Genomic DNA, 15,674 nt, shown 5'->3' on the forward strand with positions numbered 1-15,674 from the left:
TGTGATGCAGTGTTTTATATGTATGAGTATGACTGCATGCATACACACATACACACATGGAAGGAAATGGAGGATCAATAGGTAAACGTAATGTTACTACCCAGTCAAAGAATAGTTGGATATAACAACTACAACACTGCAGGTGATGAAAGAAATATCAATCCCAACAATTTTTCTTCAATGATTATTTCCCCTTTTAAGATATGAGGAAAGAGAGTTGGTGGTAAGATGTCTCCTCTACGAGTGGAGCTCACTGATCTGTCTATTTTCTGCAGTGACAAAAACAAAACCACTTCTGGCAATAAGGATGAGGTAGAACCACAGGTAAGTTTGTAAGCTTTGAGATTAAGGTTTTCCTTAGATTTCTTGTCTCCCTATTTTTTTACCAGCCAATGTCTGTGAAGAGGCCAATGTCTAAATCTTAGAAGCTGCAGTAGGAAAGATGAAATAAGGACATTTCCATCAAAGCACAAGGATGCAACGATTTCTGATATTAATTTCTGAATCATAAACAAAGAATTATGGAGCACATATTTATAAGCTAGAGTTCAGCCAGCTTATTTTTAAAAGAAAGACGATTTTTATACAAATAAAACACAATGCTTGCCTTGGTTGTGCAGCTTCACTGGCATGTGAAAAAGCCTGGTGGTCACAATGGAGGATAAAGACAATGGGAGCTAGAAGTTCATGCATGCCCTAAACATAAAAGGAGAGCAAAAGTATATTTAGATTTTCCAGTCATGTAATAGTTCCTAATGCATAGCATAAGGCAGACAGCAATATTAGGTGCAGACTAACTAAAATAACATGAACATTCATTCACACTGTTAACAGAATGGTTTCATAATCAATGGCTTTTATCTTAAATTCTGATTAAATCCAAGTGTTTATTCTTCTATAATATACAGAAACAAGTTAGTCTCCCTTCTTCTCACACAACACACAACAAATTGGCAATGGTAGGCAACCCTGCACCTGGCAGTTTACTTCAAGATCTGTGTTCATAAATATGAATTTTATTTATGATAATTATAATAATGATCTGCAGTACAGAGATCTGCAATAGAGAAAAATTACAAAATGTAAAATTATTTTGTATTTTATAATGTTCCAAAACCATAGATAAAAGTGTAACAGAAGGCTCCAAAGGAGACAAGGGTAGCTATCTGGGAAAGAAAACGAAGCTTTAATTTCTAAAGACATGAGAATTAAAATGAGGTTTTGGGTTTTTTCAGTTCTCTTTCAGTTTCTCATAAGTTGTTATGTCAATATTCAAAATAAACTCATTAAACACAATGCATAGAAGACCTGGTACTGTTCCACTGCAGAGTACTACTTATATATGCAATCTATATTAAGATACAGAAAAAACATAGAAATAGGCAGGAATCAGGACAAAAAACATGGGTGGGCAGTTGAGGGCTTGGGCTGGCATCAGAAGCATGGCTGGGCCACCCAGGAGAGTTGGGATCCCAGTGCTGGGACTAGGACAGCAGGTAGGAGCTACAAAGGCCCTAGAATGGGGGAGGCAGCAGCCGTACAAAAAAGGGAGAGGAGTCCTTTGGTGATGAAAGCGAGTGGGATGAAGGATCGAGATCTATCTGTCTGCCTCTGGACACAAGGACCACTCCAAAGGGAGGGAATTCCTGACCTTGGCCCAAAACCATCAGTTACAGCAGGGGCTTGATGCCAAGTGCCCAGGCTACCCCTGCTGGGCCTGGTTCTGGATGGAGTCCTCGCCCAGCTGTAGGAAGAAGAACCTGCTGCCAGGAGTGCTCCAGTTCAAGGGTGCAACTATTCCATCTAGTGGAGCCTCAGCCCCAACTCAGGGAAGTGCTCTGGGCAGACAGGGGTTCCAGGAAGACTATCTCATCTATCCTGCTGCAGAATGAGCACTGGCGCTGGTCCAGAAGCACATCAATATTTCAGGTTGCTGTCAGGAGTCATGACAGCTGATGGGTCACCTGAGCTGTTCTACTTTTAATAGGTGCAGCTCCAAGGTAAGAACCCTCTGCACTTGCTTTTCCAATCCCCTCAGTGATGGACAGACATGAACACTGGAAGTGTTACATGCTTGTGAGCTACCCTGCTGCTTTGCTGGTATAGCAGCTGATATTCCATGCAGCACCTGAGAAATGTTCAACATCACTAAGTTATCTAATCAGCTTCATATGTACTGAACAGATGCATTAACTACCAAAACCCTTGAACTTGAATTTGAAGTAATGGGGATTTTCCTTAAGTAGTCCCAACTGACCTGAGAAGTAGATGTGGAAACCTTCTCTAACCATTTTGAGTATGCTTGGATGCACAGTTTTTGACAATAGTTTTGATGATCTCTCTGTAGGCCATCAACAGAAATCCTAGGAAATTTTATTTTAATTTTTTCAGGACTGAGATGACTGTTAGAGCCTCAATGACAGGGCTGAAGTTTGGATGTTTTCTTTCCCTTCCTTTTTCTGAACCTTTAGGGGCTACTTTAAAAGATGAAGCCTAATGAGAAATTCAGTTAGGAAAAACAAAATAAACCAAATATAGCCATTTGATTTCAGAAGCTGATGTAAAACACCACAAATGGTTTAGATTACAAATTTTCAAGTTTAGATTTCTTAAATCATTATGGTCCTATCAAAGGAGAAAGGTCCAGGATTAGACAATATATAAGTGGCAAGAAGATTGAAATAACCAGGGTTGTAGTTTCACACATACGGCCCTTGCTTCATTAACAGTTCCACATCTAATCTTTTATTCGCCCTGATATACTAAACATGAAATAGGAGAAATGGAAATGCCAGAAAACTTGACTATCTAAAAAAACTACCACCTAAGCTGTAAACATATAAGCAGAAGAAAAAGAAAGAGGACATAAAATAAGAATTAGTTATAAAAGATAAAAGCACATCACACATTCTTCCAACATAATAATATATCAACTCCATAATAAAATAGAATCATAATGTGGCTGCCCACATATAACAAAACCAAAACAAACAGATGATGAAATATCAGGATTTCAAAAAGATACCTCTGATCTTTCAGTTACAAGAGTACTTCAAATGTTTAGAGATTTTTAGCTTGGCAAGAAAAGCTACCAGTGTAATATGCATACACATATTTTTTCAGTGCTACAGTTTACTAAAACTCTTTAGTGTTAATAAATAAGTTGACAGAGCTCAGATAATTTTATGACACTTCCCAGCTACAACAAAATATTGATTTCATAATACAGTCTATGGTTTAGAAAGAAAACCAGAATTACAGCATTCTTACAATGACAAGCGAATCAATGCATTTCAAAATTATATTGACTTCTCTAGGGGCAATCAAATCATGAACAAACAATAGTTAGCCTAGCAATTTAGCTTAATTTTCACTATTTCCTTTCAGTGTAACTAGAACCAGAATTTTGTCACCAGTCTTACAGAAGAGCTCTAAGGGTAGCTTTTACATTTGCTTAAGTACAATACACTACTCTCTTTAGATTTTACATTTACAGCTGCTATTTAAAAATTCAGTGATCCTAGGGAAGATTCTGCCTTTAAAAACTGTAATACAGCTCCACAACATTCTACTCCTTTAGACTAGGGATACAAATATATTTTTCCTCATCAAATAAAATGTTCCTTCACACTGGCCAAAAAACCCAGAAACCCTACAACAAAGACAACTTGAATGCATATATGCATATTAAACAAACATTATTGATTGCTTCTTGTAATGCTGATGCTATGTAGTAGTTTCAACAGAATGCTCTAAGTATGCAAATTATCAAGGAACTACAACTTCTTCCAAATATTTTGGAAGATAACATTGGGTAGGGACAGATGCTGACAGACAAAAAATATCAGTCTTCATTCATTGGCCAAGTTTTATCATTCTAATGGCAATTGTATCTTTTGTATGTGGTCATACAAATAAGACAGAGAAATTCTCATGGATGACAACAGGACCAGTCCCCACAATGGAAACTGCATATGAAGACAAGATCCTTAATCTGGGCTTTGTATTCAGGTCACTGTGGAGACAACAACTTGGAGATGATCTGCTAGTGATGGATTAATGGTAATCTTCATTATTTTCTCAAAAATATGCTAGGCTTTGCTGCAGCAGAAATTATTATTATTACTATTGGAAGTGGGGCATGAGTCTGGTAAAAACACTACATGAGGGTCACTGACTACTAGATAGGTATTTGATAAAAGAAGGAAAAAACATATCCTGTTGACTATAAACCATTTCTTTTCAGCTGATTCAGAGAAGGGTAATGAAAAAAAATGTTATCTAGCAAGAGAGGAGCATGGCAACAAAAATGTAGGATCTTACTAACAAGCTAAAAGGAGCATTATTTTTAAAGAAATCCAACCAAACAAACCCTCCCTTTTAAAATGAGGTAAGAAAAAAGCATAGCTCTTAATAAAAGTAACACATGTCCATAACAAAAGAGGAAAACCACAATCACTAACTGTTTTGTGGACATGGCACAGCACTGCAAGACTTAGGTGATATACTGAACACGTTTAGAGAGGTTAAATCAACAGTTTTTCATGATCCAAATTAATTTAATTTTCTGCACTTCCTCTCCTCTTAATCCTGTAGCAATCCCTTCCTGGAACTACACTATTGATGCACACTAGTTGAAAACAGAGGTAAAGAAGTTTCCTTTGTCAACAGCCTGTAGGCTCACAAAATTGAACCTGTTCTTTTATCTGCCTATGTTCATTTAGCCCACCAAGCAGTCTTTATTAAAGCTGAGGCATCAGGCAGTCAAAGTTCATTAATACCATTTATATAATCTCTGCAGTTTCAATTAACTCAGCAAGACATTCTACTACATGATAACAGTCTCATTAATTCAATAAAATCCCATAACTATTAACAATATGGTCTATGTTAAACGGGGTGTCACCTAGTAGAAAATAATAGCTTTAACAGCTTGTGATGAAACGCAGTGCTTTCTTTTTTTTAAAATTTGATCTGGCTAAATATTCCATCCCTACATAGAAAGGTATTATTTTTCCTAAGGAATCAAGAGGATTTTAAATATGAGCAGAGGGTAATTAAGTCCTTTTAAGTCATATCAAAGAGTAAAATAATACTTCTTGTTCAATAAATGATAGACTAAATTAGCTGGAATGTGTTCTTCCATTTCCCCATCATCAGTACTCTGGCCTATATTCACTAGAAAGAGGAGACTGAATACTGCTGAGTATTTTTCTTAGCAGCACCCTTCAAAACACAGCCCCTAGATCTCATTTTTATTGTTCTTATGCAAGACTGTTTCTTGCTCACTGTCTGTCAAACATGAGAAATAACCAGTTGATAGATGTTTCATATGTTTTATAGCTATATAGTCCATTTTTTTAATAATCTCTATGAAATTCTTCAGAAGTAAGTGTTCCTTCAACTCATATGCCCTTTGTTTCCATGAAACAACCCTATTCCCTGGCTTGAGGACAAGGTGGTCACAGACCATGCCTGAAAGCAGACTCTTTTATAAAAATCTTCACAATTACTGAATCTCTGTATTTTTGCCATGACAAATTTTCTATCTACCTCAGTCTGGATCCCCTACAGTTTATCCTTTGTCCATGCACAGAGTATCCCTCGGTCTGTCAGTCTCTACTCAGCCTACAGATAACTGTGTGAAGAAACAAATACAAATATGCTTTGGTTGATACTCTGCATATTGGTCTTGCTATATGAATACAATATCATGTTTATAGTTGCTTCAAAACTTTCAGAACAAATGCTGAATTAATTAACTTACTAACTCGGTGGATGCAGACTTGGTGCAACTTAAGCTTTGTTTACTATTTTACCAAAAATGGTTTGAGCAGACTCTCCTTCAAGTAACTCTGTAAAAGTTACTTACCCTTCACTCCAGAGGATTTTGTCAGCTGCACTGTACTTGGATGCTACAAGGTTAGATAAACATCTTTTTGTAACATACTGTGTGGCTTTAGCACTTTGGGGAAGAACTTAAAATGTTACATAAAACTTAAAATAGTAAACTTGGTCTAAATTTCAGAAGTCACTATGCTTTTTGTTTATTCAGTGCCATTTTAAATCCTGCTGTGTACTTTCTTTACCTAAGCAGAGAAAGCCTTTCTTTGTTTTTTTTTTCTTTCTTAACCAATGACAAAGAAAAAGATGTTTATAAAGAAATTCAAAGTTAGAAAACTTAGCAACCTTAAAGAAAACAACTTAAGGTACTGTGTTATGAGGAGAAAGCATATGTTATTCAATGAGCTTACTTACCAAGCAGCTGACAAGCAGCTCTTTGATTACTTCAGCGTTATGATACAGCTTCAGATACAACAGAGTTACATTATTGTCAAACCATATAGAAAATGTTGAGTCAATGAATGCCACCTGTACAGTATTTTCATTACCTGTTTATAAAGCAACTGCTCATTTTCTCTGGCATAGCAGAACAGAACATCTGTAAGAATTTTCCTTACATTCTCTTGCTGGAAATACTGCATTTCAGGAAAGCTGAAAATGAAGCAATACAGCAAAAGTAAACAATAGAGCACACAGAATGCCAGTTGCTGGTCTTCTGAAAGAGGTTTTAGGTAAGAGCATCTCTTACCTAAATAAGAGATGCTCTTACCTAAAGAGCATCTCTTATTTAGGTAAGAGATGCTCTGTGTTGCTAGAGTTAAATATTTCTAACAATTTGTTACATTTGTTTTGCAACTGAAATGATGAACAATGTTCTTTAACAGACACCAGTCTGCTACACAGGTATGATGATATCACAGTTATATTTCAATAACTAATCCCTTTTAATCTCATTAAAGCTAGACATTCCCAAGAATGAAATACAATGGAAGAAAGGGAAGAATAGATTTGAGTATGTCAGAAGACACACATACACAAGGGTTCAGTTTTTCTTTAATATTTGAAGGAATATTATCATTTAATGACAAGATTATTTAAATATCTCATAATTGACATGAAAACCAGTATCCTAAAATCAAGTATCTCTTACTGCTATCTGTTGCAATACAACACAATTAGACATCTCACTGTCTTTAACAGCTATTACAAATAAACTTTACAGTTATGAAATAATCAATCTGGGCAAATACTTTAGGTGAATCCGAATGAAATGGAACATGTGTGAGAATAAGGAAAAAAGGCTTCTGGGAAAATCCTGTTACTGAATTGCATACTGGAAAATGCAAATATTTCCTGTCTTCAGCTACTTTGAAGCAACTCTCACCTGTGCATTCTGCTCCTTGACTGTTGGAGGTAGGAAATATAATAGTTATGTATGACCTACTTAAAATAAGTGTACAGAAAAGGTGTTTTCATTGCTACTGAAGAAGTAACTAGATGGCAAAAAATGTTTCATAAAGCAAACACCCCAAACCACATTGCTCCACTGCCATACAGAGCAATATAAAATACAGAGCCAAAAAAATAAAATCTGAAAAGGTAGAATACTAAAAAGAAAGGAAATGGTAAAGTTGGACAAAGAAAAACAGAAGAATACTTTAAAAAGACAACAACAGTAGGCCTCAAGCTAGAGTGCTGAAATAAGTTGTATTTTAGTCAGCTTTAGAATTAAATCACATGGTTTGAGATAAGATTTCTTCAAACAAGTTTCCCAGGTCTGAGCTACAATCTTATACTTTAGATCAGATGTATTTAAGACTATTGTAAAGCCTGTCACTGAGAAACAATACAGAAAATTAGAACAAATTACTTCAGATAAGGCTATTAAAATTGCTAATCACTGTGGTCATCTCACAGAGGTGATGACAGGCAAGCACAGAAACAGAACTAATTAAAGCTAGGAAAGTGCTTTGAAGTCCTCAGATGAAGGAGCTGAATCAAGAGCCAAGGCAGAGAAGACACTGTGGCTTAAACACAGTGGTGCTGAAGTCCTGAGAGAGGCACTGGGATGAGAGGTGTAATGTTTTCCTGGCACCTGGTGGAGGTAATGGTAGACCAACATTTGGAAACTTGTATGCACTTGTACTAATCACATTACTGTAAAGGAAGGACACAGCTGAGACCAAAAGTGCATTACAGCAGATGGCAATCGACATAATTTAGGGGTTTGAAGAGATTATTTCTGAAGGACTGTTATTCAGGCCTGCCCTATGAAGTTTAGGAACAGAAGACTAACAAAGAAAACTCAAAAATACACAGAGATATCTGTGAGGATCTAGTAATACCAGAGATTGTAACAGAAAGGATAATAATGAACTCAGGAATAAGCTGGCTGAAGTATTAATTATAGTAAATGTAAATAGAAGAGATCATGAAGGAACTATCAGTTCAGGGTGGATTTTTATGGAAAATGTCATTTTATGATTAAAGCTCTGTTTTAAGAAATACAGGACTGTCAAATCAGCAAGGTAAGGATACTTTTCATGAACAGCAGACTATTACTTTTAATTACATCTCTGAGAAAGCCTGCATTAAGGACATGGGAATTTTCCTAAACTGTTTTACCACAACTCTACAATGAAACAATGGTGCATTCAGATCCCTGCATTCTAAAAATGAAGACCAGCGTGTATCAGATATAGCTTTTTAAAATACTCCTTTAGCTGATTTAGGGATGCCTGCACCACAGGCAGAGAGAATTTGACATAAAAATTTGAAGAACCAAGCTGGTAAATGAATAAACAATGCACAACAGAAATTTGGTGGCAGAGAGAAATGGTGATCATTATCAATGGACTGCTGTTCCTTACCCTCTTGTCCACACACTTAGGAAAGATGTAGCTCTCCAGTGGTTTTTCCACTGCTATTTTGATGCTGGCAGTTTTTAATATAAGTTTTTTCTTATTTGAGGGTTGGAGAGTTTGGAACTCCAGCACCCACCACTACTCATCTTCACATGCCTTCCATCATCCTAAACTGTGACTGTTACTCCTGAAGCAGAAACTAAGTAGACTGATCTATAAAAGTACTACTACAAAAGAGAAGATAGTGACTTAATCTGTCTACAGGGAACGCCCCCTAGGCATTTTAGTTTCTTAAAATGCTGGAGAGAGAAAGAGGGTAATGAAATCTAGCCATTTGCAACCCTAGATGCACACTGTGATGCCAACAAGTAACCTGGTATGTTAATTTGTGTTAAAGGCTTTTGCATCTGCCAATCTGTTGATTTCTATTCCTACAGAATTTTAAAAAACATTGATCACTAATGAGTTGGGACTAACTTAACAATATCCTTTCCTGCTTGCAAATATTGTTAGCTGTTACCATTATGTAGACATTATGGACTGGACTTCTATCACCTGACTTTAGGAAACTAAAGTTTTGTTAGGTACTGGTGAGCTAGGAGCCTTTTATAATTACTGAAGAAAACTGCATGTCTCCACTGTTATTTATCAGACAAAAACTGTATTTATGCTTTAGGAAGAGATGATCTGTGTCCTAGAGTTCTACAGGTACACAGACTCTAAAGCATGATTAACCCAGCTGTGAGTATTTAGGCTTCACAGACTCAATAATTAGGTGAGATAAGGATTCTCAAAATGCATAGGAACAAACATGCAAACACACAAGAACAAACTTTATTACAGCTGCCTTTAGACAGCAAAATCCTGAAGTTTAAACCAGTTTAAAACAATACCAATTTTAGGAACCTAATTCTAGCTGCTTTTCTTGTTTATTGTTACCACACTTCAGGGAATTCTAACAAAAGCATTATAGAGTAATTTTTTTACTGTTTTGATAGCTGGAACTCTGGTTTGCTACTCTGTGTGCAGTTAGCATCACTCTCTACAGCATTATATACTTGATGCTGTGGGATGATGGAGGACTGAACTAGATGACAAAGAATATAAAAACATTCATTAAATAAGAAACAGCAGCTAGAAAGCAGTGATTATAGAAATTGAATATAATAATTATTTTAACTTTTAATAAAAAGCATTGTAAACTAATGATGAATTTCTAACTTTTAAAATTCTAAATCCAAGGATTTATTTAAAGAATGTAAATAAAAAGAGAGGGTTTTTACATCTAAAGCCACAGAATGAAGAATTTACGGCTTCTTAAAATAATTATAGTTTACAAATAGATAAATAAGTATATGTAAAAATACATACCATGTTTTATGAATAGACAAAAAAGTGTACATATAAAATCCATGTAGCTTATCAAATACATTGATAAATTTTGCTTTTTCATTGCTTGACTTATTTTGTTATTGATGACACCATATATACTACTATTTTTGCAGGTTGATGTTATTTTGTATAAATGCATTAATGAAAATTTCTTTAGTCACTATTACTGATATTAGTCAATACTACTTTGCCATTTCCCACAGTGAGAGCCTGGAATTTGTGTGTATATACATATATATTTAAATAATAATCTTACATCCACCATAACCTCCATAAAACTTTTCATTCTCCAATTATAGTTTAGATACATATATATTTTAATCTTAGAACATCCTGAACTGTTTCCTTTAACAAACAAAAAATACCATCTGTTGTGAGAATGCACATGAAAGTATACTCAGATTTTAATTATACATCTCATGGCAAAATACATTCAAGAATGGGTCTGGGGACGGACATGTAAAATACTTGAAAACCAGACTGCAATGATTTCTTCTGCATGACTTGGTTCCTGTAAATGAAAATGTGTAAGCTTGGGATTTGTAGAATCTACAACTATCATCGCTTTTTTCAAGTTATAAGGAAAAATATTTGCAATACAGTAAAATATCACATGGTAGCAAACCAGTAATTGAATTTAATTATATTTACACATTACTCAATGCCTGCACTCTGAAAAGAAATATTTTCAGGAACTTAGTGTTCTAACTCAAACAAGTTTCTAAACAGGAATGACCTAAGGGCCAAGAAGATGAAAACATAATCATAGTAATATGACAAATTTTAGGACAAATTTTAAAAGGCATATATGACAAATAAAGCTAGAATAGTGATAAATAAAAATAGAACCTCTCAACTTCTATACATGAGTGACATTTCCCTTACTAATTACAAACTGCTTTTTTATTATTGATTGTAATAAGTGTTGAGAATTAGGAAAGTAATCTGTTCGGTCTTTCATTATGATCATAATTTAGTTAAAAGACCTTTCAGCTTCTCTTATGTTCTCTTTGCTTCATACAGAAAACTACATTAAATTTCACAAGTAGTACACCTCCTAATATCTTAATTTAGAAGAGCTTTTCTTCAATGATACCAACAAATCTCTGGGATTTAATGTTCAGCTAAATTGTCTCATTTTTTACTCCATGTAAGTTGTATTTTTATACATTTAATGTATGTTTCCCCACATTCATGTTCAACAAGCCTGACATTTACACTAACCAAAGTCAAGAAAACACAATAAAATATATACCACATAAAATTGCAGAATATAAATTTATATATAGAAATTTCTCTTAAAGATCTACATACGTTCTTGTCACATCTTGTTCAATCATTGCTCGAAGCTCTTTATCCTGGAAAAATTTATTCCAAAGACTCTGAAATAAGAAAAAATAATTGTATGGAACCAAGTCTTCTACTAATACTTAAGGCTTATAAAGTACAAAGTACTGCAAAGTACTGTACAAATATCGACAAACTAATCCTCAACATTCCTGGTAGACAGGTATATCAGTATTTTATGGGAGATAAAGAATGTTGGTGATCAGCAAAACATATCTGAGAAAGTCAGTTTGGATCAGAAATAAAAACATTTGAATTCCTGGATCCTTGTCCTAGGCTTACGGCATTTGCTCATTGGATGGCCACAGGTTTGTGAGTTACTTGTTTGGGTTTTAGGAAGAATATTTAGAATGGCAGAGTAAAGTCAAACTTGTCAGAACCAGCAACTCAACTGGAAAAAATCCAGTTGTTCACATGAAGAAAAAGGTCTGTATCACTGGACTGTACCATACCTCTTCTACGGATGTAGGAACTTTAATTGGAAGCTGCTGCAATATCCATAATAAGAAATTGTTTGGGAGTAAATTAGTTCGTTTTAGTGGAGACAAAATCATATAAGGAGTGTATGATAATCAAAAACCTATTATGAAAACATCATCATTCTAATCTACTCTGAAGACCAAGACTGGCCATTCTAAACAAAATTATGATAGGAAAAGCCAGAGTATTTAAAGCTCACTATCAAAATAAAAAATATTAAACAAAAGAATATGAAGTAGGTTCAGCCCCTTCTGTAGCTATGCTTATGACCATTTTCATGCTCTCTCTTTTGTTTCCATGCCTTGCTTACAAACATGTTGTAAAAGCTAACCAGAAAGATGTCAGGAAGTGCTGTTAATTGTACGCTCCAGAAAAAGTATTCGAAACTGTATTCTTTATTGTAAAGGGTTGGTAGCTTGATCAAAATACAGATGGAGCAAAATTTATAGCAGCCTTCATGCAGGCTAGGTAAGTTTTCAAATAGCAGCAGCACCAGTCAATGAAATACAGTACAGAGTCTGTATAATACTTCCACAATTTCTTGCCTCCCGGTAAGCAATTCTTTGCCATGGCGGCTTATGCTCCACAGAAAGAAAAGAGAAAGCAAAGTAATGCTATCTATGGGAAGGGAAGTAAAATAACAAAACCCCAGGTTAATTAGTTGCTATATTTGTGCTACAACTTGGGAAAAAACCTAGACTTCAAAAATACTTATATTTTTGATAATGTCTTACATACAGTGAGTACTCACTGTATGTTTTTAATTCACAACTCTTTTCATGCAGGCAGACCACATTTTGGAACTCCCCTGTCCCTGCTCCCACCCTGGCCCATCAGAACAGAGGAAGCAAACGGAAGCTGCATTGCAAAAGGAAGGAAAAATCAGGACACAAAATGGGTGTAACATTAAGTCACAGCAGAGGCTCAAAAGCACTTTGTTCTACAGTCCTGTGCCTGATCTGGTCAGTGGCTTTCTGTTATAGATTAATCCCCTGCCACATATTCTGACATGTTAACCTTTGTTTTCCGTATCTGAAAGACACCACAGGCAGAAAGCAGGTTGAGCTACTGTGTATAATCACAAACTACAGCAGAAATGCTTTAAATCTTTTACATTTTGACACAACTTTCTGTCCAGATGGATGCAAGAATAGTTTGATGATGTGTACAGTCATAACAGCTGCAGAGCTCTCTCCTTCTAAATTAAATAAGGAGCACAGTACCACTCTAGAGATGAAATATGGGCTTCTGTTTGTGGAAAAAACAGGAGTAATATCACCAGAGATATCTGAGACAGTTTTTTCAAGTGTAGATCTATTAAGTGCAGCCAAACAATGTATTTTCATGGCATTAAGTTATTTTAAAAAATTGATAAAAAAGAATTTTGATGGTAACAATGGTAACATAATTAACAGAAAAGCTTAAAGAGATGTGCTATAAAATTCTTGAAAGCTTTTCAGGTATAACAAAATGCAGTAAAATAACTGTCCAAGGCTGAACAATCTTCCAGAGGAGGGTACTTCATTGTTCTGTAAACAACATTCACCTCATATTGACTGTTTGAACACTTTTTAAACTAGAGACATTTGATGTATAAAATGAAAACAAACAGTGATAAAGAAGAATATCAGTTAAAAATAGTCCAGCACTGATTTTTTTTTTTTACCACAGCCTTCCCTGAATTAAGCCCTAAAAATCAGAATAGGAACGGGAAATGAGCATTTCCAGTTGTCCAGCAGAACCTGTGGAACAACTGTTAACACAAGTCAGTTTGAACATACAGGAGGGAGATTTTGGCACCTGCCATTTTGCCTACTTCAGCAAGAACTCACTTGTGTCAGTATGAAGAAGAGAATTTTAGTAGCACGTGTAGAGTTAACTTACCCCCTCGTCCTGTGAGAGTGGGTTGTTGATTATCAGATCTTGCTGCCCTGCCTTCCGAGGGTTTGTAATGTGCTAGGTAAAAACAGGAAAAAAAAAATCAAATCCTCTTCTGTTATGCTATAAATGTTAATATCTATGCCAAAGTATGAGAACCTATTTTGTATCAACTTACAATTTCTTTGATCTTACTGTAAGAAGTTCTTAAGTCTGAAGTGGTTTTAATCCATTGACTTCTATCTTGTGGTAGAACATCCAGAAATAACTATTAGCAAAACAAAATAAATTCATTAGGTTTCATCAGTTTTACATAGCTTTTCATATAAATCCTATCAGACAGCATAAACCACCCCAGAAAAAAAAGAGAAAGCAAAGAGCTGTAAATATTTCTGGTTTTAGAGCTTTCTAGTCCATAAATAAATAGCTAGGAACAACAGTAGTTCTATAGGGCAAAATTAAGCATTAAAGTCAACTGAAGCCATGAACTCAAGCTTTGTAAACTCTTACAGCTACAGCAAAGTTGATGGCGACTTCAAAGGCAGAAGCAAAATGGAAAGATGTGAAAAAAAATATACAAAACTTGAAGCTATTTAGGTAGCACTGATGACCTAATGCAATGTGCTTAAAATGAACCACAAATACAGAGCAGGACCTAAGCACTGAGGGATATACCCAATGTAAGAAACACAACATGCTCTAGAATTGTACAAGAAGCTAAGAGAGGCAGTTTTGCAGAAAGTCCTTGAGAATGCCAACATCTCAGTTTTTTCATGTCTCTTTGAAAAGGGTTAGAAAGAAATATGCAGGGCAAAATACTGTTTAATTGCATTTGAAGCAAGGAAAAACCCCAGTATTTTCTTGCTTTTTCAATGTTTTTATTTGCACATTGTAAAGTGTTAAGAAACAGTAATACTGACAAACAGAAGTACTGACAAATCATTCCTGAATAACTAAAAAAAAAATTTAAAATTTCAGAACTTAACAACAGAGCCCTAATGCATATTGGGAAAAGCAAATAAACCTTGCCTTATTTCTAAACTAAAACCATTCCTTGATTTAATTAGTAGACAGGGAAGGACTTGTTTGTGTTAGTTCAGGGCTTTGAGTTATAGTCTCCTAATTTAGAGATTTAAAAAGAAGCAAACTGGTAAAACAGTGCAAGTGGCATATATTCACTGGGCTTGCTGAATAAAATATTTTCATTAACTTTAAACTAGTTCAATGTTACATTTATTTCAAATTTCAAACTTTCTCTTTCTTTCATTCATGTATAAGGAGTATTTTAAATATCTTTTTATAGGTCTCTGTGCCAAAATGATGGTTCAGAAATTCCAAGTGAGGTAATTTAAATGATCAGCATTAACACATAGTAACTCTACTAGAAAAAATTTTCTCTACTATCAGAGTTAGTGCACAACAGAAGACTTGATGTCATTGCAAAAAATTTGTTTGGAACAGAGCTACCCCTTGCTTTCTTTCTCTCTTCCTTCCCCTGCTACTTTAAAGAAAAAACCAACAAAAAAACCACGAAGGAGCTGTTCTGCTTTTGGAAGATGTTCTTTCCCTCTTCATCTACTCCTTACAAGAGGGATTGGTCTTCACTTTCTCAATTCACTGGGAAAAGCAGCTAGCAGAAGCATCAGACTGATTGTAAAGCAGTCCCAAATTCCACAAAACTGTAATTTTTTAGACTAACTTCCTATCTATTTCCAGTGCGTGACTTCCATGCACAGATACTGAGAGGAGAGATGGCTGTGTGGCGTTTAATTCTAAACATATCACCAGCACAAAGATATACTTTCCTAGGATTCTTTTGCTATTTCCTGCAATTCAGCTTTAAAGCAATTTGATGTGGTTAGCAAATGT

General features: G+C 35.2%; 1 protein-coding gene across 2 annotated transcripts in view; it reads right to left on the reverse strand.

Annotated features, from left to right (window-relative positions):
- TBC1D5 (TBC1 domain family member 5) overlaps window positions 1-15,674 on the reverse strand; it is a 317,365-nt gene that overhangs the window by 127,300 nt on the left and 174,391 nt on the right. For both annotated transcript variants that reach the window (XM_059845995.1, XM_059845985.1), the window contains 5 exons: window positions 13,984-14,073; window positions 13,812-13,883; window positions 11,415-11,482; window positions 6,393-6,495; window positions 608-696 (listed from right to left, as the gene is read on the reverse strand). In XM_059845995.1, the coding sequence (XP_059701978.1) occupies window positions 608-696; window positions 6,393-6,495; window positions 11,415-11,482; window positions 13,812-13,883; window positions 13,984-14,073 (422 nt within the window). The remainder of the gene's footprint in view (window positions 1-607; window positions 697-6,392; window positions 6,496-11,414; window positions 11,483-13,811; window positions 13,884-13,983; window positions 14,074-15,674) is intronic.

This window comes from Haemorhous mexicanus, chromosome 1, assembly GCF_027477595.1.
Source record: "Haemorhous mexicanus isolate bHaeMex1 chromosome 1, bHaeMex1.pri, whole genome shotgun sequence".
NCBI classification, from domain to species: domain Eukaryota; kingdom Metazoa; phylum Chordata; class Aves; order Passeriformes; family Fringillidae; genus Haemorhous; species Haemorhous mexicanus.